Here is a 22,212-nt window from a genome sequence, read left to right as displayed (position 1 = left end):
GTACGATCTGGCATCGTACGGAAAAAACTTCCGTGCATGTCTGATAGAATAATATCGGATGAACTGTCCTGATCGGCTCTCGAAAGCTCTGTACTAACGATCCGATTATCGTACGATCGTTTCGAATGCGGCATTTTACGTACGATTTTCGGATCGTGTGTACGGGGCTTTAGTAACTCACATATTTGAACATAGAGAGTTAAACAAGAAATTGGTAGGAATTTGTAGTTCCTTGATATGTCAGAGGACTGCAGTACTGTTTAATGTCATTAGGTGTCAGTGTTAGACCATCATTGAGATAGGTAGAATAAAGCTGGTGATATTGAATGGTGCGTACTTACAGTTCTAGAATTAAGCTGTAGATGTCAGTGTTATCCTCTCAATAGGCTGAAAGAGAGAATATTTAGCTGTAAAAGAAGGTTAGTACATACGGATAGTATAGTCAGATTAGTTTATTCATTACAGCCATGAGTATCTTATTCTATAGGGACTATATTTTAAATCCAGGGATAAACCAAACTAAAAACTGCGGTTGAAAAAATAAATGCTGGAAAAAATCTCTATTTTTCATAAGGAGATTTTATTATTTAGGACTCCATTGTCCAGCTTGGTGTCTGGATCTGCGTCTTTCTCCATGTAAGTGAGGGGGTGTTCCATATTGTAGCTGGACGGGGAGTAGAAGGGGTGTGAGGAGGGTTATTGGGGTTTATCAGAACCAATTTTTAACCAATATATCCTACCCTTCAGGGATAGGCGTGGCAATGTATGTAGTGCCATTGTGAAGGATGATGAGTTTTAAAGGGGAAGCCCCATCTGTATCTGATTCTGGCTGAAGAAAGAACAGTTGTATTTGCTTTCATTTTTCTGCGTCTATCCAGAGTTGCTTGTGAGATATCTGGGTAAATTTGTAGCTGGACGCCATCCAGGATATTTCTTAAGCTGCGTGAGGATTGCATTATTTCCTCTTTAATCAAGAAGTCTTTCATGTGAAGAACTATATCTCTGGGGGGTTTATCAGGAGGTGGTTTAGCCCTCAATGCACGATGTATGCGGTCACATATGAGGGATTGGGGGTTTTGCTCAGGCAGCAGAAACTGAAACAATTTAGTGGAGTATGCAGGTAAATCTGTGATGGATTCAGGTGCTCATCTGATCCTGAGATTCTTCCTTCTGTTTCTATTGTCCAAATCCTCTACATGTGCTTGTAGCTGTGTAAATGCAGTGGATAGACCAGTGTTTCTCAACTCCAGTCCTCAAGGCACCCCAACAGGTCATGTTTTCAGGATTTCCCTCAGATGAAACGGCTGTGATAATTACTGAGGCAGGGAAACTGATCAAATCACCTGTGCAAAATAATGGAAATCCTGAAAACGTGACCTGTTGGGGCGCCTTGAGGACTGGAGTTGAGAAACACTGGGATAGACTATCATGTTCTCTGGACAGATCATTAAAAGCAATTGCCAGCTCATCATGCTTGTTCTCTAGTAGGTCAGTACGTCTGATTTCTGAGATTTCTTGGGAGAGGGTTGTAGTGGATTTTTGCAATTCTGTTTGAAATTTGCACATTAATTTAGAGCACAGAGCCTCCAGACTAGTGTCCAAATCAGTTTTTGTAAGGGGAGTGTACTCACTGTTCCCTGGGATCTCCTTGTTTGGCTGCGAAGGTTCTTCTGCAGGAGGAGAGGCATCAGATGAGGTATGCTGACGGCCGGCGCCATTTTTTGCCATGCTGTTCAACTCAATAGATCTGAGGAGGTAGTGGGTGAAGGACTTCTGTTGTCCCCCTCGTTTCTTCCTTCTCGATGTAGGCATGCACAATACTTGTGTGCGGGGATGCCTATGTTTTGTGCTGTGTTAGGGAGCGTGATTACCCCGTTTTGTGGCCGAAAGCCCTGTGAGGAGCGGAGCGACTTCCCTGATCCATGCCGTGCATGCACCCCTCCATTCAGTTCATTTTAGCCTTATTTCAAAGTATGCAATTCCTGTAAACTAGAATTGTGGCAAATCAAAAATGTGTAATCTGTGCTTTTTATAAAGAAAGTATCCAACTCCTGTAGCTCTAGCTGTTTTCCTTATAAAGTATCAGCCAGACTTTCTTTCAGCTGCATAAGTTAGTTGGATAAGGGCTTATTTGCATTATGTGCAGTGACTTGCATTTTCCTGCACGTAAAAAAATGTTGTGATGTGAATGAGACACAAAACGTGTACCTGTGCATTGCCGTAAAATGCAACCTGTCTGCATTTTAAGGTAGTACACATGAACGCATGTAAATTCAACTTAAAATACAGTGGGGCAAAAAACTATTTAGTCAGCCACCAATTGTGCAAGTTCTCCCACTTAAAAAGATGAGAGGCCTGTAATTGTCATCATCGGTATACCTCAACTATGGGAGACAAAATGTGGAAACAAATCCAGACAATCACATTGTCTGATTTATGAAAGAATTTATTTGCAAATTATGGTGGAAAATAAGTATTTGGTCACCTACAAACAAGCAAGATTTCTGGCTCTCACAGACCTGTATCTTCAAGAGGCTCCTCTGTCCTCCACTCATTACCTGTATCAGTATCAGTATAAAAGGCACCTGTCCACAACCACAACAGTCACACTCCAAACTCCACTATGGTGAAGACCAAAGAGCTGTCGAAGGACACAAGAAACAAAATTGTAGACCCGCACCAGGCTGGGAAGACTGAATCTGCAATAGGAAAACAGCTTGGTGTGAAGAAATCAACTGTGGGAGCAATAATTAGAAAATGGAAGACATACAAGACCACTGATAATCTCCCTCGATCTAGGGCTCCATGCAAGAAATCACCCCGTGGGGTCAAAATGATCACAAGTACGGGGGGTAAAAATGCCAGGACCACATGGGGGGACCTAGTGAATGACCCGCAGAGAGCTGGGACCAACGTAACAAAGGCTACCATCAGTAACACACTACGCCGCCTGGGACTCAGATCCTGCAGTGCCAGACGTGTCCCCCTGCTTAAGCCAGTACATGTCCGGGGCTGTCTGATGTTTGCTAGAGAACATTTGGATGATCCAGAAGAGGATTGGGAGAATGTCATATGGTCAGATGAAACCAAAGTAGAACTGTTTGGTAGAAACACAACTCGTGTTTGGAGGAGAGAGAATGCTGAGTTGCAACCAAAGAACACCATACCTACTGTGAAGCATAGGGGTGGCAACATCATGCTTTTGGGGCTGTTTCTCTGCAAAGGGAACAGGACGACTGATCCATGTACATGAAAGAATGAATGGGGCCATGTATCGTGAGATTTTGAGTGCAAACCTCCTCCCATCAGCAAGGGCATTGAAGATGAAACATGGCTGGGTCTTTCAGCATGACAATGATCCCAAATCAGGCAACGAAGGAGTGGCTTCGTAAGAATCCTTTCAAGGTCCTGGAGTGGCCTAGCCAGTCTCCAGATTTCAACCCTATAGAAAACCTTTGTAGGGAGTTGAAAGCCTGTGTTGCCCAGTGACAGCCCCAAAACATCACTGCTTTAGAGGAGATCTGCATGGAGGAATGGGCCAACATTACCAGCAACAGTGTTTGACAACCTTGTGAAGACTTACAGAAAACACTTGACCTCTGTCATTGCCAACAAAGGATATATAACAAAGTATTGAGATGAACTTTTGATATTGACAAAATACTTATTTTCCACCATAATTTGCAAATAAATTCTTTCCAAATCAGACAATAATTGTCTGGATTTGTTTCCACATTTTGTCTCTCATAGTTGAGGTATACCTATGATGACAATTACAGGCCTCATCTTTTTAAGTGGGAGAACTTGCACAATTGGTGGATAACTAAATATTTTTTTGCCCCACGGTATATAAAAAAGGCTGTTAGTATTTTGACACTTCCAGGGAGCAGACCCCTCACAACAGGTGACATTTAAAGTGTTACTAAACCCACAAATCAATCTGTGTATTCAGTAAAGCATGCTTGTTATACTCACTGTGGAACCTAAGGGGTTAATCCTGCACATTGTGTAAAAATGCTGTTTGATCCGGTTTTCTCTGATCCTCCCCTTCTTCCACTGTCCCCAATTCATCTCCCGACAGTACAGGTAGGGTTGCCACCTTTTTTCTTAATGTCAAACCCGAACACTTCAGCGTCGCACAGCAACTTTTTTTTCATAGTATGCATAGATGTTGCTATTAAATAACATTTCTAATCATATGAAGTTAATCACAAGAGTTCCCCCTTTACATCAGAACTCGCAGAGTTCCCCCTCACTGTAAGGGGGGACTCTGCAGACTCTGATGTAAGGGATGCTCTGGTTTACAAAGAGGACTCTGTAAGGGGGGACACTGTGGCCACTGAGCATGCTAAGGTAAATCAGGGTTCTCAGAGCACCACTTAAAGGCAGGAGAGAGAAGGGGGGTGGGGGAGAGACTTCAGTCAGACAGGGATGGATGGTGAGCTTACTCACCCCATGGCAGTCAGCACCTCTCATCCAGATGTATCTGAGGATGCTGGGCTTCAAATTTCCCATCCTCACTTTCCTTTTCTGAGGTACAGCGCCGGGGATTGGAGTGTGGGCAGACAGAGGGGTAGGGGCAGGAGAAAGAGGTGCAGATCGGGCCCTCTCTCCTTTCCCATCTGTGTGTGTGTGTTTGGGGGGAACTGTTAGTGCTGGCTCTGGGCAGTGTGAAAGAGTGTAACAGACACCCTCAGCTTAGACAACTGCAGCCAGCAACTCTGCTGGAAAGCCATAGTCCGGTCTGAATGTGTACGGGTCTGACAGTCTGAAACCCAGACGCATGATTCCAAACCCGAACAGGTGGCAACCCTAAGTAAAGGGCCTTGAGGGCACTCTGCACATGTTCAGTTTGGTGTGTATTGCTAGAACGTTTGTGTTTGTGTTTGTGTGTGTGTGTGTGTGTGTGTGTGTGTGTGTGTGTGTGTGTTTTTTTTTTTTTTTTTTTTTTTTTTTTCTTGGGAGGGTGCATGTGATCGGCACAGGGCCAATCGGCACTGTCCAGACAGAGGGTTAGGGGCCCTGCAGCCTCATAGGACTGTCAGAGGAGATTGAAAACTCCTCCTACAAGCTTTAACCAGGGCTTGGCCAAACACTGATAGAAGTCACAATACTGATATATACTGCTGATGAGCAAAGGTATTTGCCAGTTTATATTTACTAAAATAATTGCAGTTCTATTTTCTGTGTACTGTAGGAGACCAGATATAGTGAATGCAGGGTCCTGGGTATACAGTGCCTTGAAAAAGTATTCATACCTCTTGAAATTTCCCACGTTTTGTCATGTTACGACTAAAAGCATACATGTATTTTATTGGGATTTTACGTGATCGACCAACACAAAGTGGCACATAATTGTGAAGTGGAAGGAAAATGATAAATGGTTTTCAAATTTTTTTACAAGTATCTGAAAAGTGTGGTGTGCATTTGTGTGGCGTGCAGCCTCCTTAACTCTGATACGCCTAACTAAAATCTAGTGGTATCAATTGCCTTTTGAAGTCGCCTGATTAGTAAATCAAGTCAACCTGTGTGTAATTTAATCTCTGTATAAATACAGCTGTTCTGTGAAGCCCTCAGAGGTTGTTAGACAACCTTAGTGAACAAACGGCATCATAAAGGCCAAGAAACACACCATTAAGGTCAGAGATAAAGTTGTGGAGAGGTTTAAAGCGGGGTTGGGTTATAAAAAAAAAAATAAAAAATAAAAAATATCCTAAGCTTTGAACATCTCACGGAGCACTGTTCAATCCATTATCCGAAAATGGAAAGAGTATGGCACAACTGCAAACCTACCAAGACGTGGCCGTCAGAGGTGGCTCTAGGCTTTGTGAGGCCTTAAGAAAAAAATGTCAATGAGGCCCCACTCACACCCATAATGGAAAAAATTATTCAAGCGATTAAAAATTAACTGTATAAACTGCATATATTAAAGCCGCGTTCCACCCAAAAGTGGAGCTTCCCCTTATATGCTTCCCCCCCCCCCTCTGGTGTCACATTTGGCACCTTTTAATGGAGGGGGGGAATGGGGACCTGTTTTTGACAGGTCCCCTTCCCCACTTCCGGGAGATGGGCCGCGGCCTGATCTCCTGGAAGTTCAAGCCCCCCTCCTCCTTTCCCCCTCCATCGGGCCAATTAGGAAGCGCAGTGCGCTTCGCCCATGTGTAGTAGGGAACAGCAGTGAAGCCTAAAGACTTCGCTGCCTGGTTCCTTTACCAGGAATGGGGGCGGCAGCACCCGTAAGTCGATCCAAAGATCAGCTGGGGTGCCAACATTGCGGGCTCCCTGGACAGGTAAGTGCCCTAATATTAAGTCATCAGCTACAGTATTTGTAGATGCTGACTTTTATTTTTTTTTCACCCAGGCTGGACCTCTTTAAAAACCTTAAAGTGCTGGTGTCAGTGTCCTCTATCTCAACGCTGGCGTCCATTTGCTCTCAGTGCTGGTGTTGGGGCACTCTATCTCAGTACAGTGCGTCTTGAAGCTAGTGTCAGTGTCCTCTATCTCACACTGATGTCAAGGTGCTCTATCTCCGTATCCTCTATCTCAGTGCTGGTGTCATGGCACTCTTTCTTAGTGCACTCTGTCTTTGTGCTGGAGTCAGTGTCCTCTATCTCAATGATGTTGTCAGTGCTGGCATGCTTTCAGTGGTCTCTATCTCTGTGCTGGTGTCATGGTGCTGGTGGTGGGGTCAATGCTCTCTCTCTCGGTGGTGGGGTCAATGCTCTCTCTCTCTCGGTGGTGGGGTCAATGCTCTCTCTCTCTCGGTGGTGGGGTCAATGCTCTCTCTCTCTCGGTGGTGGGGTCAATGCGCTCTCTCTCTCTCGGTGGTGGGGTCAATGCGCTCTCTCTCTCTCGGTGGTGGGGTCAATGCTCTCTCTCTCTCTCGGTGGTGGGGTCAATGCTCTCTTTCTCTCGGTGGGGGGGTCTATGCTCTCTCGTGCGCTCTCTCTCTCTCTCTCTCTCTCGGTGGTGGGGTCAATGCTCTCTCTCGGTGGTGGGGTCAATGCTCTCTCTCGGTGGTGGGGTCAATGCTCTCTCTCGGTGGTGGGGTCAATGCTCTCTCTCCCTCGGTGGTGGGGTCAATGCTCTCTCTCTCTCGGTGGTGGGGTCAATGCTCTCTCTCTCTCGGTGGTGGGGTCAATGCTCTCTCTCTCTCGGTGGTGGGGTCAATGCTCTCTCTCTCTCGGTGGTGGGGTCAATGCTCTCTCTCTCTCGGTGGTGGGGTCAATGCTCTCTCTCTCTCGGTGGTGGGGTCAATGCTCTCTCTCTCTCGGTGGTGGGGTCAATGCTCTCTCTCTCTCGGTGGTGGGGTCAATGCTCTCTCTCTCTCGGTGGTGGGGTCAATGCTCTCTCTCTCTCGGTGGTGGGGTCAATGCTCTCTCTCTCTCGGTGGTGGGGTCAATGCTCTCTCTCTCTCGGTGGTGGGGTCAATGCTCTCTCTCTCTCGGTGGTGGGGTCAATGCTCTCTCTCTCTCGGTGGTGGGGTCAATGCTCTCTCTCTCTCTCTCGGTGGTGGGGTCAATGCTCTCTCTCTCTCTCTCGGTGGTGGGGTCAATGCTCTCTCTCGGTGGTGGGGTCAATGCTCTCTCTCTCTCGGTGGTGGGGGTCAATGCTCTCTCTCTCTCGGTGGTGGGGGTCAATGCTCTCTCTCGGTGGTGGGGGTCAATGCTCTCTCTCGGTGGTGGGGGTCAATGCTCTCTCTCGGTGGTGGGGTCAATGCTCTCTCTCGGTGGTGGGGTCAATGCTCTCTCTCGGTGGTGGGGTCAATGCTCTCTCTCGGTGGTGGGGTCAATGCTCTCTCTCGGTGGTGGGGTCAATGCTCTCTCTCGGTGGTGGGGTCAATGCTCTCTCTCGGTGGTGGGGTCAATGCTCTCTCTCGGTGGTGGGGTCAATGCTCTCTCTCGGTGGTGGGGTCAATGCTCTCTCTCGGTGGTGGGGTCAATGCTCTCTCTCGGTGGTGGGGTCAATGCTCTCGCTCTCTCTCTCTCGGTGGTGGGGTCAATGCTCTCGCTCTCTCTCTCTCTCTCTCTCTCTCTCTTTCTCCCTCTCTCTCTTTCTCCCTCTCTCGGTGGCGGGGTCAATGCTCTCTCTCGGTGGCGGGGTCAATGCTCTCTCTCGGTGGCGGGGTCAATGCTCTCTCTCGGTGGCGGGGTCAATGCTCTCTCTCGGTGGCGGGGTCAATGCTCTCTCTCGGTGGCGGGGTCAATGCTCTCTCTCGGTGGCGGGGTCAATGCTCTCTCTCGGTGGCGGGGTCAATGCTCTCTCTCGGTGGCGGGGTCAATGCTCTCTCTCTCTCGGTGGCGGGGTCAATGCTCTCTCTCTCTCGGTGGTGGGGTCAATGCTCTCTCTCTCTCGGTGGCGGGGTCAATGCTCTCTCTCGGTGGCGGGGTCAATGCTCTCTCTCGGTGGCGGGGTCAATGCTCTCTCTCGGTGGCGGGGTCAATGCTCTCTCTCGGTGGCGGGGTCAATGCTCTCTCTCGGTGGCGGGGTCAATGCTCTCTCTCGGTGGCGGGGTCAATGCTCTCTCTCGGTGGCGGGGTCAATGCTCTCTCTCTCTCGGTGGCGGGGTCAATGCTCTCTCTCGGTGGTGGGGGTCAATGCTCTCTCTCGGTGGTGGGGTCAATGCTCCCTCTCGGTGGTGGGGTCAATGCTCCCTCTCGGTGGTGGGGTCAATGCTCCCTCTCGGTGGGGTCAATGCTCTCGCTCTCTCTCTCGGTGGTGGGGTCAATGCGCGCTCTCTCTCTCTCTCTCTCTCTCTCTCTCTCTCTTTCTCCCTCTCTCTCTTTCTCCCTCTCTCGGTGGCGGGGTCAATGCTCTCTCGGTGGCGGGGTCAATGCTCTCTCGGTGGCGGGGTCAATGCTCTCTCGGTGGCGGGGTCAATGCTCTCTCGGTGGCGGGGTCAATGCTCTCTCTCGGTGGCGGGGGTCAATGCTCTCTCTCGGTGGCGGGGGTCAATGCTCTCTCTCGGTGGCGGGGGTCAATGCTCTCTCTCGGTGGTGGGGTTCAATGCTCTCTCTCGGTGGTGGGGTTCAATGCTCTCTCTCGGTGGTGGGGTCAATGCTCTCTCTCGGTGGTGGGGTCAATGCTCTCTCTCGGTGGTGGGGTCAATGCTCCCTCTCGGTGGTGGGGTCAATGCTCCCTCTCGGTGGTGGGGTCAATGCTCTCTGTGGTGGGGTCAATGCTCTCGCTCTCTCTCTCGGTGGTGGGGTCAATGCGCGCTCTCTCTCTCTCTCTCTCTCTCTCTCTCTCTCTCTCTCTCTCTCTCTCTCTCTCTCTCTTTCTCCCTCTCTCGGTGGCGGGGTCAATGCTCTCTCTCTCTCGGTGGTGGGGTCAATGCTCTCTCTCTCGGTGGTGGGGTCAATGCTCTCTCTCTCGGTGGTGGGGTCAATGCTCTCTCTCGGTGGTGGGGTCAATGCTCTCTCTCGGTGGTGGGGGTCAATGCTCTCTCTCGGTGGTGGGGTTCAATGCTCTCTCTCGGTGGTGGGGTTCAATGCTCTCTCTCGGTGGTGGGGGTCAATGCTCTCTCTCGGTGGTGGGGGTCAATGCTCTCTCTCGGTGGTGGGGGTCAATGCTCTCTCTCGGTGGTGGGGGTCAATGCTCTCTCTCGGTGGTGGGGTCAATGCTCCCTCTCGGTGGTGGGGTCAATGCTCCCTCTCGGTGGTGGGGTCAATGCTCTCGCTCTCTCTCTCGGTGGTGGGGTCAATGCGCTCTCTCTCTCTCTCTCTCTCTCTCTCTCTCTCTCTCTCTCTCTCTCTCTTTCTCCCTCTCTCGGTGGCGGGGTCAATGCTCTCTCTCTCTCGGTGGCGGGGTCAATGCTCTCTCTCTCTCGGTGGCGGGGTCAATGCTCTCTCTCTCTCGGTGGCGGGGTCAATGCTCTCTCTCTCTCGGTGGCGGGGTCAATGCTCTCTCTCTCTCGGTGGCGGGGTCAATGCTCTCTCTCTCTCGGTGGCGGGGTCAATGCTCTCTCTCTCTCGGTGGTGGGGGTCAATGCTCCCTCTCGGTGGTGGGGTCAATGCTCTCGCTCTCTCTCTCGGTGGTGGGGTCAATGCGCGCGCGCTCTCTCTCTCTCTCTCTCTCTCTCTCTCTCTCTCTCTCTCTCTCTTTCTCCCTCTCTCGGTGGCGGGGTCAATGCTCTCTCGGTGGCGGGGTCAATGCTCTCTCGGTGGCGGGGTCAATGCTCTCTCGGTGGCGGGGTCAATGCTCTCTCGGTGGCGGGGTCAATGCTCTCTCGGTGGCGGGGTCAATGCTCTCTCTCTCTCTCGGTGGTGGTCAATGCTCTCTCTCTCTCGGTGGCGGGGTCAATGCGCTCGCTCTCTCGCTCTCTCTCTCTCTCTCTCTCTCTCTCTCTCTCTCTCTCTCTCTTTCTCCCTCTCTCGGTGGCGGGGTCAATGCTCTCTCGGTGGCGGGGTCAATGCTCTCTCGGTGGCGGGGTCAATGCTCTCTCGGTGGCGGGGTCAATGCTCTCTCGGTGGCGGGGTCAATGCTCTCTCGGTGGCGGGGTCAATGCTCTCTCGGTGGCGGGGTCAATGCTCTCTCTCTCTCTCGGTGGTGGTCAATGCTCTCTCTCTCTCGGTGGCGGGGTCAATGCGCTCGCTCTCTCGCTCTCTCGCTCTCTCGCTCTCTCGCTCTCTCGCTCTCTCTCGATGCTCTCTCTCTCTCGATGCTCTGTCTCTCTCTCTCTCTCTCGATGCTCTGTCTCTCTCTCTCTCTCTCGATGCTCTGTCTCTCTCTCTCTCTCTCTCTCGATGCTCTGTCTCTCTCTCTCTCTCTCTCTCGATGCTCTGTCTCTATCAGGGCTATACTCACATAGAGCTCCTTGAACTCGGCCTCGTAGAAGAGAAGGGGCTGTGCAAGTTGTACCACCTCAGAGGTCTCATCATCCCTGTAAGGCAGTAGTAGGTCCTTAGGGACTCCCTGTAGGGGAAGAGCTGGTGGGAGATGGCCAGGAGAGAAGCCAGTTGTGAGCAGTACCATTGCAGAATGGCTGAGGATCGGTACTGGACTGAGCTGGGAACTCCTGACCACTGCAGCAAAGCCCTGGGTGGCCAGGGATGAGGGTGGGGTGGAGGGAGGGTCAGGGGGGACCCGGGCTGTCAATCACAGGCAGGCACACTGGCAAAGGACTGAGCAGACCTGTTTAGGATCTCCTTATAAGCAGGAGATGATCACATTGAGATCTGTACACACCAGGGCCTGGTCGCAAGTATGACCTTTTGTGAGCCCTGTAGTTCCGCCACTGGTAGGGATGAGCCGAACACCCCCCCCCCCCCTCCGGTTCAGTTCGCACCAGAACTTGCGAACGGACCGATAGTTTCCACAACTTTCGAACCCTGTTAAAGTCTATGGGACTCGAATGTGAGAAATCAAAAATGCAAATTTTAAAGGCTAATAGTTATTGTCCTAAAAAGGATTTGGGGACCCGGGTCCTGCCCCAGGGTACATGTATTAATGCAAAAAAAGTGTTAAAAACGGCCATTTCTTTCAGGAGCAGTGATTTTAATGATGCTTAAAGTGAAAAAATAAAAGTGAAATATTCCTTTAAATATCGTGCCTGGGGGGGTGTCTATAGTATGCCTGTAAAGTGGCATGTGTTTCCCGTGTTTAGAACTGTCCCTGCACAAAATGTCATTTCTAAAGGAATAAAAGTCATTTAAAACTGCTTGCGGCTTTAATGTAATGTCTGGTCCCGGCAATATGGATGAAAATCATTGAGAAAAAAGGCATGGGTAACCCCGCAGCCCATTACCTGCCCCTTTGGGTCTTGTATAGATATTAAGTGGAACACCGCACCCAAATTTAAAAAAAGGAACGGCGTGGGGCCTCCAGGCCCTATATACTAAGACAGGGACTGCAGGTTTGTTCTTAAGTAGAATCTGTGATTTTGAACTGGTACATTTTTAAAGTGTAGCTCCAGCCAAAAAAATCAATTTTTAAGCTTTTTGGAAAACATAGGGAAGGGTTATCACCCCTGTAACCTTTGTTTTGCTGTCTGTGCACCTGTTCAGAAGATTTCACCTCACTTTCTGTCCCAATGACAATTGGATTTTGAAAATTTGGGGTTTTTGGTGAAACAAGGAACTCTTACAGGAGAGAATTTCCCTTCCTAGGGGTAGATTTCCTCTCACTTCCTGTTGTCTCCTGTTTGAAAGTAGGAGTCTTTTGTAAGTTGGGTGTTTGAAAGTAGGGGCCTGCCCTATATACTCTGCAGGAATTTGGGCCTTAGGTGTTGGTGTTGCTACAACACTGTAAGCCCTCACAGTTACTCTTGGTTGGCGCAGGAACGGGCCCTGCTGTGACATATTAGATCAAGAATTGTAATTACATGCCCCTGTTGAACAGGGTTGGAAAAATTGGGCCTTTGGTGGTGGACGGTGTGGTGGTGTTGCCATAACACTGTAAGGCCTCAGTTACTCTTGGTGGGTACAGGAATGGGCCCTGCTGAGAAATATTAGATCAAGAATTGTAATTACATGTTGTTGAACAGGGGCAGAAAAATTGGGCCTTAGGCACAGGTGCTGGTGCCACAAAACTGCAACCCCTCACAGAAACTCTATTTGGAGCGCACGAATGAGCCCTGCTGCAAATTATTGCAGCAAAAATTGTAATTCCACGCCCCTGTTAAACGGGGACAGAAAAATTGGGCCTTAGCCACTGGTGGCGGTGCCCAGAACCAAAAATATTACAAGCTATCAGCGTGAAAATTGAGGAGGAAGAGGATAGTCACTCAGCATAACAGGATAGTCAGTCATCAGCATAGGCAGTCTTGGAGGGATCTCACATTAAAAAAAAATTATTCGGTTACATCAGCATCAGGTGCTTGGTAGCTGGTGGTGATCCAAGACAGATCCATTTTTATGAAGGTCAGCCGATCGACCGATTCGGTGGACAGGCGCACCCTGTGATCGGTTACAAAGCCTCCAGCAGCACTAAATGTGCGTTCCGAAAGGACGCTGGATGCAGGACAGGCCAGTAGCTCAATTGCATACTGTGCAAGCTCTGGCCAGTGATCCATCCTCAACACCCAGTAACCCAGAGGATTTTCGGTGGGAAAGGTGTCCAAGTCAGATCTTGCCCCTAGGTATTCCTGCACCATGTAAATCAGACGCTGGCGATGGTTGCTGGAACCGATCAAACCTTGGGGCTGCGGACTAAAAAATTGTCTGAATGCATCGGTCAGACGGCCACCTTCTCCACCACTCCTTCTGTGACTGACCGAAGCCTCAGCAACACGTTGGCCAGGACCAGGAGTTTGTAACCTCCCAGGCTCTGGAAACGCGTTGCACAAACCTTTCTGCAAGGCCTCCCGAAGATGTTTCATCCTCTGCTCCCTCTGCGACAGCAAGATAGGGTCCACAACCTTATCCTTGTAATGTGGATCAAGGAGGGTTGCCAGCCATTAATGATCCCTCTTCTTGATACCACGAATACGAGGATCCTTCCGCAGGCTTTGCAGGATCAGGGAGGCCATGCAGCGTAGGTTTGCTGAGGCATTCAGTCCGGAGTCCTCTGGGTCACTAAGGACGACATGATCTGCAGCCACCTCCTCCCAGCCACATACAAGTCTATGGGTTTCTTGGAACTGTAAATGATCCCTTGAAGACTGCTGCTGATGCTGAGTGCTAGGCTCCACCTCCATGCTGACACAATCGTCCTCGTCTTCCTCCTCGTCCTCTGCTTCCCGTGTGATTGGCGGGCCAGCAGGAACACTATCTAGATAAAGGGGGCCTTGAGAGGTAAGGAAGTCCTTCTCTTCCTCCCTCCGTTCTGCCTCAAGTGCCCTGTCCATTATTCCACGCAGCACGTGCTCCAACAGGTGGACAAGAGGGACAGTGTCACTGATGCATGCACTGTCACTACTCCCCATCCTCGTGGCCTCCTCAAATGGTGACAGGACAGTGCATGCATCCCTGATCATAGCCCACTGGCGTGGGGGAAAAAAAAAACGAATTCCTCTGACCCTGTCCTGGTGCCATATTCGCACAGGTACTGATTGATGGCCCTCTGCTGCGTGTGCAGCTGCTGCAGCATGGCCAACGTTGAGTTCCACCTGGTGGGCATGTCACAGATTAGGCTGTTCTTGGGCAGGTTAAATTCCTTTTGGAGGTCAGCCAGCCGAGCACTGGCATTATATGAACGGCGGAAATGCACGCAGACTTTCCTGGCCTGCCTCAGGACATCCTGTAAGCCCAGATACCTGCTCAAGAACCGCTGCACCACCAAGTTAAGGACGTGAGCCAAACAGGGCACATGGGTCAGTTGTCCCTGTCGGAGGGCGGAGAGGAGGTTGGTGCCATTGTCGCAAACCACCATTCCTGCCTTAAGCTGGCGTGGCGTCAACCACCTCTGAGCCTGCCCCTACAGAGCTGACAGAATCTCTGCCCCAGTGTTGCTCTTGTCCCCCAAACACACCAGCTCAAGCACTGCATGGCATCTTTTTGCCTGCCTACTTGCGTAGCCCCTTGAACGCCTAGAGAGCACCGCTGGTTCCGAGGACAAATCGGCACAGGAAGAGGCCATGGAGGAGGAAGAAGAGGAGGAGGGGGTGGAGGTGTGTCAGAATCGCCACTAGTAGCATTTTGGAAGCGTGGTGGCGGAACAACCTCCAGCACTACTGCACCTTGTCCTGCATCCTTCCCAGCTGCCAGCAGAGTCGCCCAGTGGACTGTGAAAGATAGGTACCGTCCCTGTCCATGCCTGCTGAACCATGAGTCAGCGGTAATGTGCACCTTACCGATGACCGCCCTGTCCAGCAAGGCCAAGACATTGCCTTCCACATGCCGGTAGAGAGTTGGAATTGCCTTCCGTGAAAAAAAGTGGTGTTTGGGAACCTGCCACTGAGGAACCGCACATTCCACAAACTCACGGAAGGGGGCAGAGTCTACCAACTGAAAAGGCAGCAGTTGAAGTTCTAGCAATTTAGCCGAGCTAGCATTCAACCGCTGGGCATGTGGATGGCTGGGAGCGAACTTCTTTCGGCGGTGCAGCAGCTGGGGCAGGGAAATTTGCCTGGTACAATCGGATGTTGGTGTACTGATAGCAGATTGCCCGCAACTACTTGGCAGTGACACACCTAATTTTACACCTTCATTCCTCTCAGTGCAGGTTTCTGAGAGGACTGAAGGTATAGTGGGGTTGGAGATCCTAGCTGATGAGGAGTAAGGAGGTCCACTTTGTTCTTTGGTGTGGGTCTTTTATGTATGCTTGCCAACTACTGCATGGCAGGTCGACATATGTCTGGTCAAGCATGTGGTGCCTAAGTGGCTGCTGTTTTGGCCATGCGAGATGCGCTTCAGACATATGTTGCAAATAGCAATGGTGCGATCTGCTGAACACTTCTCAAAGGCCCACACCAAAAACCTTTTGGAATAACGACGGAATAACGAGAGACCGCAGCGCCCTGCACATGCGGTGCTCTGTGGTGTGATGCAGTCGGTTGGCTGCCCTTAAGCTGGCCCCTGGGGGGCATCCTGCCTCGTTTGAGATGTGCCTCCTTCTCCTCTCGCCTATCAGGCACCCATGTAGAGTCAGTGACCTCATCATCCCCTCCCTCCTCGTCACTGGAGAAAACCTGGCAGTATGCTGCAGCTGGGGGAACATGACTGCCAGTTTGCTGTCCTTCCTTAAGCTGGGTACCATCATCGGAGCCCTCAAAACGCTGCGCATCCTCCTGCAGCATGTACCCAACACTGTGGTCAAACAGTTCGGGGACTCCTTAGGACTTGGTGGGGCTAGGGAAGGAGTGACTGATGCCATTGAGCCGAGGGAAGAGGCCGCTTTGGCAGCTGCTTTGGCAGACAAAGTACCCTGAGCCTGGGTGAGAGGATGAGGATGGCTTGGTCATACTCTACCAACTCTTCTGCATGTTGTGGCTCAACACGACCAGCTCCTGAAAAAAAGGACAGGCTTGCCCCATGGCCACGTGCTGAGGATGCACCGCGTCCACGACCAGCACTGTTTGCTGTAGACACAGTCTGCTTGCCCTCTTTTACTGGCCTGTGAGCGTCTGCCTCTCCTTGGTGGCCTTCCAGACATACTGTACAATTAGATTAGCAAAACGCCTGAAGTTTACTAAAAACAGTACACCAGGAATGGCCTACAGTAAGATAGAGGCTTGGATATATACATACATACATACATACATACATACATACATTAAATGCACTGAGCTCAGTGAGTCACCTGCCTGACTGAAAGTGTCTTTGAACAGGCAATGGCCTAGTCAGGTTTAGGCTTGGCTAGAAAATATATATAATTAAATGCACTGAGCTTAGTGAGTCATCTGGCTGGAGTATATTAGACACAATACACCAGGAACGGTCTGTAGTGAAATGAAGCTAAACTTTATACAGTGTGTTTGTGTGTGTATGTGTATATGTGTGTGTATGTATGTATGTATGTGTGTGTGTGTGTGTGTGTGTGTGTATATATATATATATATATATATATATATATATATATATATATATATATATATATATATATATATATATATATATATATATATATATAAAACTGGGATACATATATGTACACAATACACTGCAGCTATCTAACGGTCCTGAATTATATTAGCAACAGAACACCAGGAAGGAATTGCCTGCCTGCTGAAACTAAATGAAATGACCGTCTCTCTCTTTAACAAACGCCATCAACACACTAGACACGGCCGACGTGCAGGCGGCCTTATATAGTGTGGGGCGTGTACTTAACCCCCTGAGCCATAATTGGCCACAGACACCCTGCCTGTGGCCAATTATGGCTTTCTTTGCTGAAGGCGCTGTGATTGGCCAAAGCATGCGGGTCATAGTGCATGCTTGGCCAATCTACAGCCAGCAATGCACTGCGATGACGCAGTGCATTATGAGCCATGACACGCTGCTCGAATTTGGCGTGAACGGCCCATAATGTTCGATCTTCGTGGAACGATCGAACAGCCGATGTTCGAGTCGAACTTACGTTCGACTCGAAGCTCATCCCTAGCCACTGGTATCAGTCGTTTTTGTTTTATTATGTTTTACAGTTTTTTTAGGAACCCCATTGGGGGGCTTTGGTGAGATATCAGGGTTCTAAACGGACCTCTCATGTTCCACCTTTGAGACAGAGTAGGAGACTAATGACACAGCCCTTAATCTCCATCTCTGCAACCTCAGCTGCACAGAATGAATGGACAGGCACACAGTAGCTCTGTACAGAACTTCCTGTCAATTCCTAAACTGAAGCACAGAAAACCGTTTACTATGTCACAGTTATGAATGGACAGAGTTAGTGATCGGTACAAATCACTGACTCTCCATTCAGAAAAAGGGGCTGGAAAATGGCACATTTACCGGACCATTCCCCATTCCCCATTCTCCATCCTTAGATTCCCCGCAGCAGCCAGCAGGAGAGAGGGTAAACCAGTAGAGCTGCCGGGGGATGAGGGGGGTCACACAGGGGACAGTGGAATAAAGCTGGATAGGAGGAGCGGCGGGGGTGGCTGTATATAAAGGAATTGATCACTTCTTTGGATTTTACTGCCCCCTCCCCATTCTGGCACCCTAGGGTGGCTGACACCAGCCCTGCAAGCCAGCATGGTCTGGAAATGGGGTCCCGGTGCCCAGGGAAGATTAGGTCCCCGTCCCCAGGTGAGGGGGGTTCTTTTCCCAGGGGAGATGGGGCCCTGTCCCCACATGAGAAGGGCTCCCTGTCCGCAGGGGAGATGGAGTTCCCGTCCCCAGGGAAAACAAGGTCCTTATCACCAGGGAAGATGGTGGGAGCCCTGTCTGCAAAGAAGGGTTCCCTGTTGCCAGGGGAGATGATGGGGGGGGCGGGGGGCTGTCCCCAGGGGAGGAGGAGTGGGGTATGGGGGGGTGTGGGGAATATGGGGTCAGTTCACTCACCATAACCAAGCTTCAGGGCACTCATCCATGGTTGCCTGGCTTCCCTCCAGCAGCAGGACAGGTCGCTCAGCAGCAGCATATCGCCAAGGCCAGAGAGATCTGTGTATGACGGGGGAGGAGGTGGGGGCTGGTAGACAAGTCTACAGTGTTCTCTAGCTCTCATAGGGCTGCTGCACATGTGTACCTAAACTTCCTTTGCACGAGGGAAGTTTACAGAGCATCTCTGGAGCACTGCAGAAAGAAATATAGGCAGCTGACTTGGGGGGGGGGGGGGGGGGGGGGGCTCTGGCTGGGGAGGACACTGAGCTGAGCGGCGCTTCATTAAGCAGGAAAGAGGAACGTGGAGGAGCTGGCTGAGGACAAAGACAGGGCATGCGAAACAAAGCAGCCAGTGCGATGGAGCAGGGAGCTCTGCTACAGAGGCAGCTCTTCAATTAGGCAAATTAGGTGGCTGCGAGGCCCTCTGTGAGTGCGAGGACTTAGGCGACCACCTAATTAGAAAGCTGCCTCTGATGGCCATCCACCTAAATTGACAGGCCAAGCAAGGAGAACATTAATCGAAAGCAGCCAAGAGGCCCATGGTAACTCTTGAGGAGCTGCAGACATCCAGAGCTCAGGTAGGAGAATCTGTACACAGAACGATTGGTCATGCACTCCACAAATCTGGCCTTTACGGAAAGTGGCAGAAAAGCCATTGTTGAAAGAAAGCCATAAGAAGTCCTGTTTGCAGTTTGCGATAAACCACACAGCAAACATGTGGAAGGTGCTCTGGTCAGATGAGACCTAAAAGCAAAACGCTATGTATAGCAGAAAACTAACATTGCACATCACCCTGAACACACCATCCCCACCATGAAACATGATAGTGGCAGCATCATGTTGTGGGGATGCTTTTCTTCAGCAGAGACAGGGAAGCTGGTCAGAGTTAATGGGAAGATGGATGGAGCCAAATACAGGGCAATCTTGGAAGAAAACCTGTTCAAGTCTGCAAAAGACTGGAGAGGAGGTTCACTTTCCAGCAGGACAATGACCCTAAACATACAGCCAGAGCTACAATGGCATTGTTTAGATCAAAGCATATTTGTTAGCCTGGCCCAGTCAAAGTCCAAACCTAAGCCCAATTGAGAATCTGGTGCAAGACTTGAAAACTACTGTTCATACACTCTCCATCCAATCTAACAGAGCTTGAGCTATTTTGCAAAGAAGAATAGGCAAAATTGTCACTAGATGTGCAAAGCTGGTGGAGCCAAAAAGACTTGCAGCTGTAATACCAGCGAAAAGTGGCTCTACAAAGTGTTGATTCAGGGGGGCTGTATACAATTGCATGCCACACTTTTTTCAGATATTGATTTGTAAAAAAATGTTAAACCATTTATCATTTTTCCTTCCACTTCACAATTGTGCCGCTTTGTGTTGGTCTATCACATAAAATCCCAATAAAATACATTGGCCTTTTAGGTTGTAACATGACAATATGGAAACTTTCAAGGAGTATGCATACTTTTTCAAGGCACTGTAGTAACACTTTAAGCGCATGTCAATGTGCATAAAAGCATGCATTTTCTATGTGTTGCAGTGTAGTATGGCATTAAAGGACCAGAACACATGAATGTACACATATATGCATAAATTGATCCCTTGGGTGTCGTTTGCTATCTCAACTATACCCACCCAGAATCCACAGAGTGAAAATAGTCGATTGGACCCATTTGTGTATATTCAGCAAGTGAATGACCTTTTATATACTTAGTGGCCAGCAATCCTCAGTGGTATAGGGCATTCATTAGTTAATAAGCATATGCTAGTTAATTCCACTAGAAGTTTATATGTATTCTTTAGTTGCCTTGTAGTGTAATATGGGGTTAAATAAATTGCCTTGTGTTCCAGTAAGTACTCTGCAAACAGATCTATGTCCCACTATATCACTAACCAGACAACACCCGCTGCATATGCAAATAGGTCTTAGTGTGCATTCAGCAAGTGAATTATCTAGTATACATAATGGCAAACCATCCTCAGTGGAAAATGCATATTCTAAAGCATATAATAGTTCATTGTGCATATTTCCTGGAAAACCAGGTACCAGCTCTCTCAGCAATGCTCATATGAGTGTAGCACACCCCCTAAGGAGCCGCAAGTAACTGGAATCCCCACCCTGCACAGCCAGGCATACCGAATTTCCACAGTCACTCCAGAGTCAGAACAGTCCATGACTTTGTTTATTTTTATTTATTTATTTTTATTTAAGGGATATAACTTGGATATTGGATGCCCACTTGACTTCAAACAAACTTCAGTGAAAACTCCTATATGCAGTCTCCATATATAGCTCATTATCTTCCTCTAGCACACGCTTGCGGATCCCAGCTATGTCACCCTGTTGTAGTTTTGAAGCAAAAGCCCATTAAAGGCAGGGACTCGCAGCACCTATACTTGAAGAGCAGATAGGGTGACACAGCTCACACTTTCCCAGTACTTCCTCTCTGTGGTCATTGATCCCAGCACCACCTCTTCAGGCACTGCCAACCCGCCTGGCTGCAGCTGCCCCTTTCACTAGCTCTCCAGGCTAACTTCTCCCCACAACTCCAGTCCTCAAGGCGCCCCAACAGGTCATGTTTACAGGATTTCCCTCAGATGAAATGGCTGTGGTAATTACTAAGGCAGTGAAACTGATAAAATTGCCTGAAAAATGGAGAGCCTGAAAATATGACCTGTTGGGGTGCCTTGAGGACTGGAGTTGAGAAACACTGCTCCAGACTGATGCTCACCAGCCCACCCAGCTGATTCTCAGGAGATCTCCCGGACATGCGGACCTGCTCCTCTGTCCTCTTTCCTTGCTTTGGTGCCTCTGGGAAGGGTTGGCTCCATGTGTTGTAGGGGGGAATCTCCCAGCACCTGAGCCCTAGGCCCGAGGTCACCCAACCCCCAGACTAGGGGGCACTCAAGGACCATCAACAGCCTCCTCCATCTTCCACCTGACTGCCCCTGCTGGCACACTCAATGTCTATTTATGAGGTATAATGCCCCATTCCAGCTCCTTCTTGCTGGGGATTGGTCGAGGACCTCATAAATATGCATGACAGCCCCTCCTTACTCCCACGTTTCAGCTCTGAAACTTTTACCAACTTCCAGACCAGGGGGAAGTGTCGGAGCGCTGCCAGATGAGTCATCCAGCCCCCTGAGTCACTAATCCCTGACCCAGATTCACAATCCAGGCCTGGCTCTCAGTCAAGCCAATTTACCTACACTAACTAAAGCTATTTACAACTAGCACACTAGCTAGAGATTGCTACATGAGGTAAACAAACTGATGAGAAGACTTTCTATATCAACGACAAATCAGCCCTTGAGAATTGTCTTTGTGCCAAAACCTGTTTCTCATGGCATCACAATTAACTTCTGGAAAAAAACGATTTTAAGCATACAAATCAATTTTTCTCAGATAAAGAAATTCTTTTACAGTGAACAGAACTTGGAGAACATTTAATCAACAATTTCTTTAGAAATCCTGCTTGGACCAGACATGTAATTGAATTCCTTTGTCAATAGGTGCCTGGATAATGACTGGTGGAATGCAGGTTGGCATAGGGAAATATGTTGGTGAAGCTGTCAGAGATCATGCCACTGCAAGCTCCAATTCCAGAACCAAAGTAGTGGCAATGGGCATTGCACCATGGGGAATTGTAAATAACCGTCAAAGCCTGGTAAATCCTAAGGTAAGACTTTCTTCTTGTTTGCCTCTGTTTTGTGCTACTTATGGTTGTCACATTTGGAAGTAATTTTGCAGACAGCTGTAAAAGATTAGTTGGCGAACAACATTAAAGTGGAAATCCAGTCAACAGTAGTTTCGAACACCATGGGGGAAGATAAATGCTTTTGTCTGATTTTTTTTTTTTTTTTTCTCCCTTTTGTGGACATTTTCCCTGTCTTCCTGTATTGTATAGGATGTGAGGCAAAATGTCTTTAGTTTGGGCTCTACAGCAATATAAGCACTTTTTTTTATAGATGGGGAAATGGGTAAGACTGGTATACAGTTTTTATTGGTGTCTGTGTAACAGCTGGGGTGATTTCCCCTCGCTAGGACAGGAAGGGAGGAGAAAACACCCCAGGGAAACAATGACTGCAGTAAAACCTGTTTAAGTGTTTAAGCCAGGGGTCTCAAACTGGCAGCCATCCAGCCCTTGAGAAACTACACGTCCCATCATGCCGCTGCCTGTGGGAGTCATGCTTGTAACTGTCAGCCTTGCAATGCCTCATGGGACTTGTAGTTTCACAACAGCTGGAGAGCCGCCAGTTTGAGACCCCTGGTTTAAGCCATCTACCACTTGATCCA

General features: G+C 49.2%; 1 protein-coding gene across 2 annotated transcripts in view; it reads left to right on the top strand.

The window, feature by feature from the left end:
* The window catches only part of TRPM4 (transient receptor potential cation channel subfamily M member 4), a 604,715-nt gene that overhangs the window by 224,747 nt on the left and 357,756 nt on the right, over positions 1-22,212 (top strand). For both annotated transcript variants that reach the window (XM_073602273.1, XM_073602274.1), the window contains exon 5: positions 21,429-21,595. In XM_073602273.1, the coding sequence (XP_073458374.1) occupies positions 21,429-21,595 (167 nt within the window). The remainder of the gene's footprint in view (positions 1-21,428; positions 21,596-22,212) is intronic.

Source organism: Aquarana catesbeiana, linkage group LG10 (assembly GCF_042186555.1).
Source record: "Aquarana catesbeiana isolate 2022-GZ linkage group LG10, ASM4218655v1, whole genome shotgun sequence".
NCBI lineage: Eukaryota > Metazoa > Chordata > Amphibia > Anura > Ranidae > Aquarana > Aquarana catesbeiana.
Note: the sequence above shows the minus strand (reverse complement) of the source record. Positions and strands in the feature narration are given on the sequence as shown.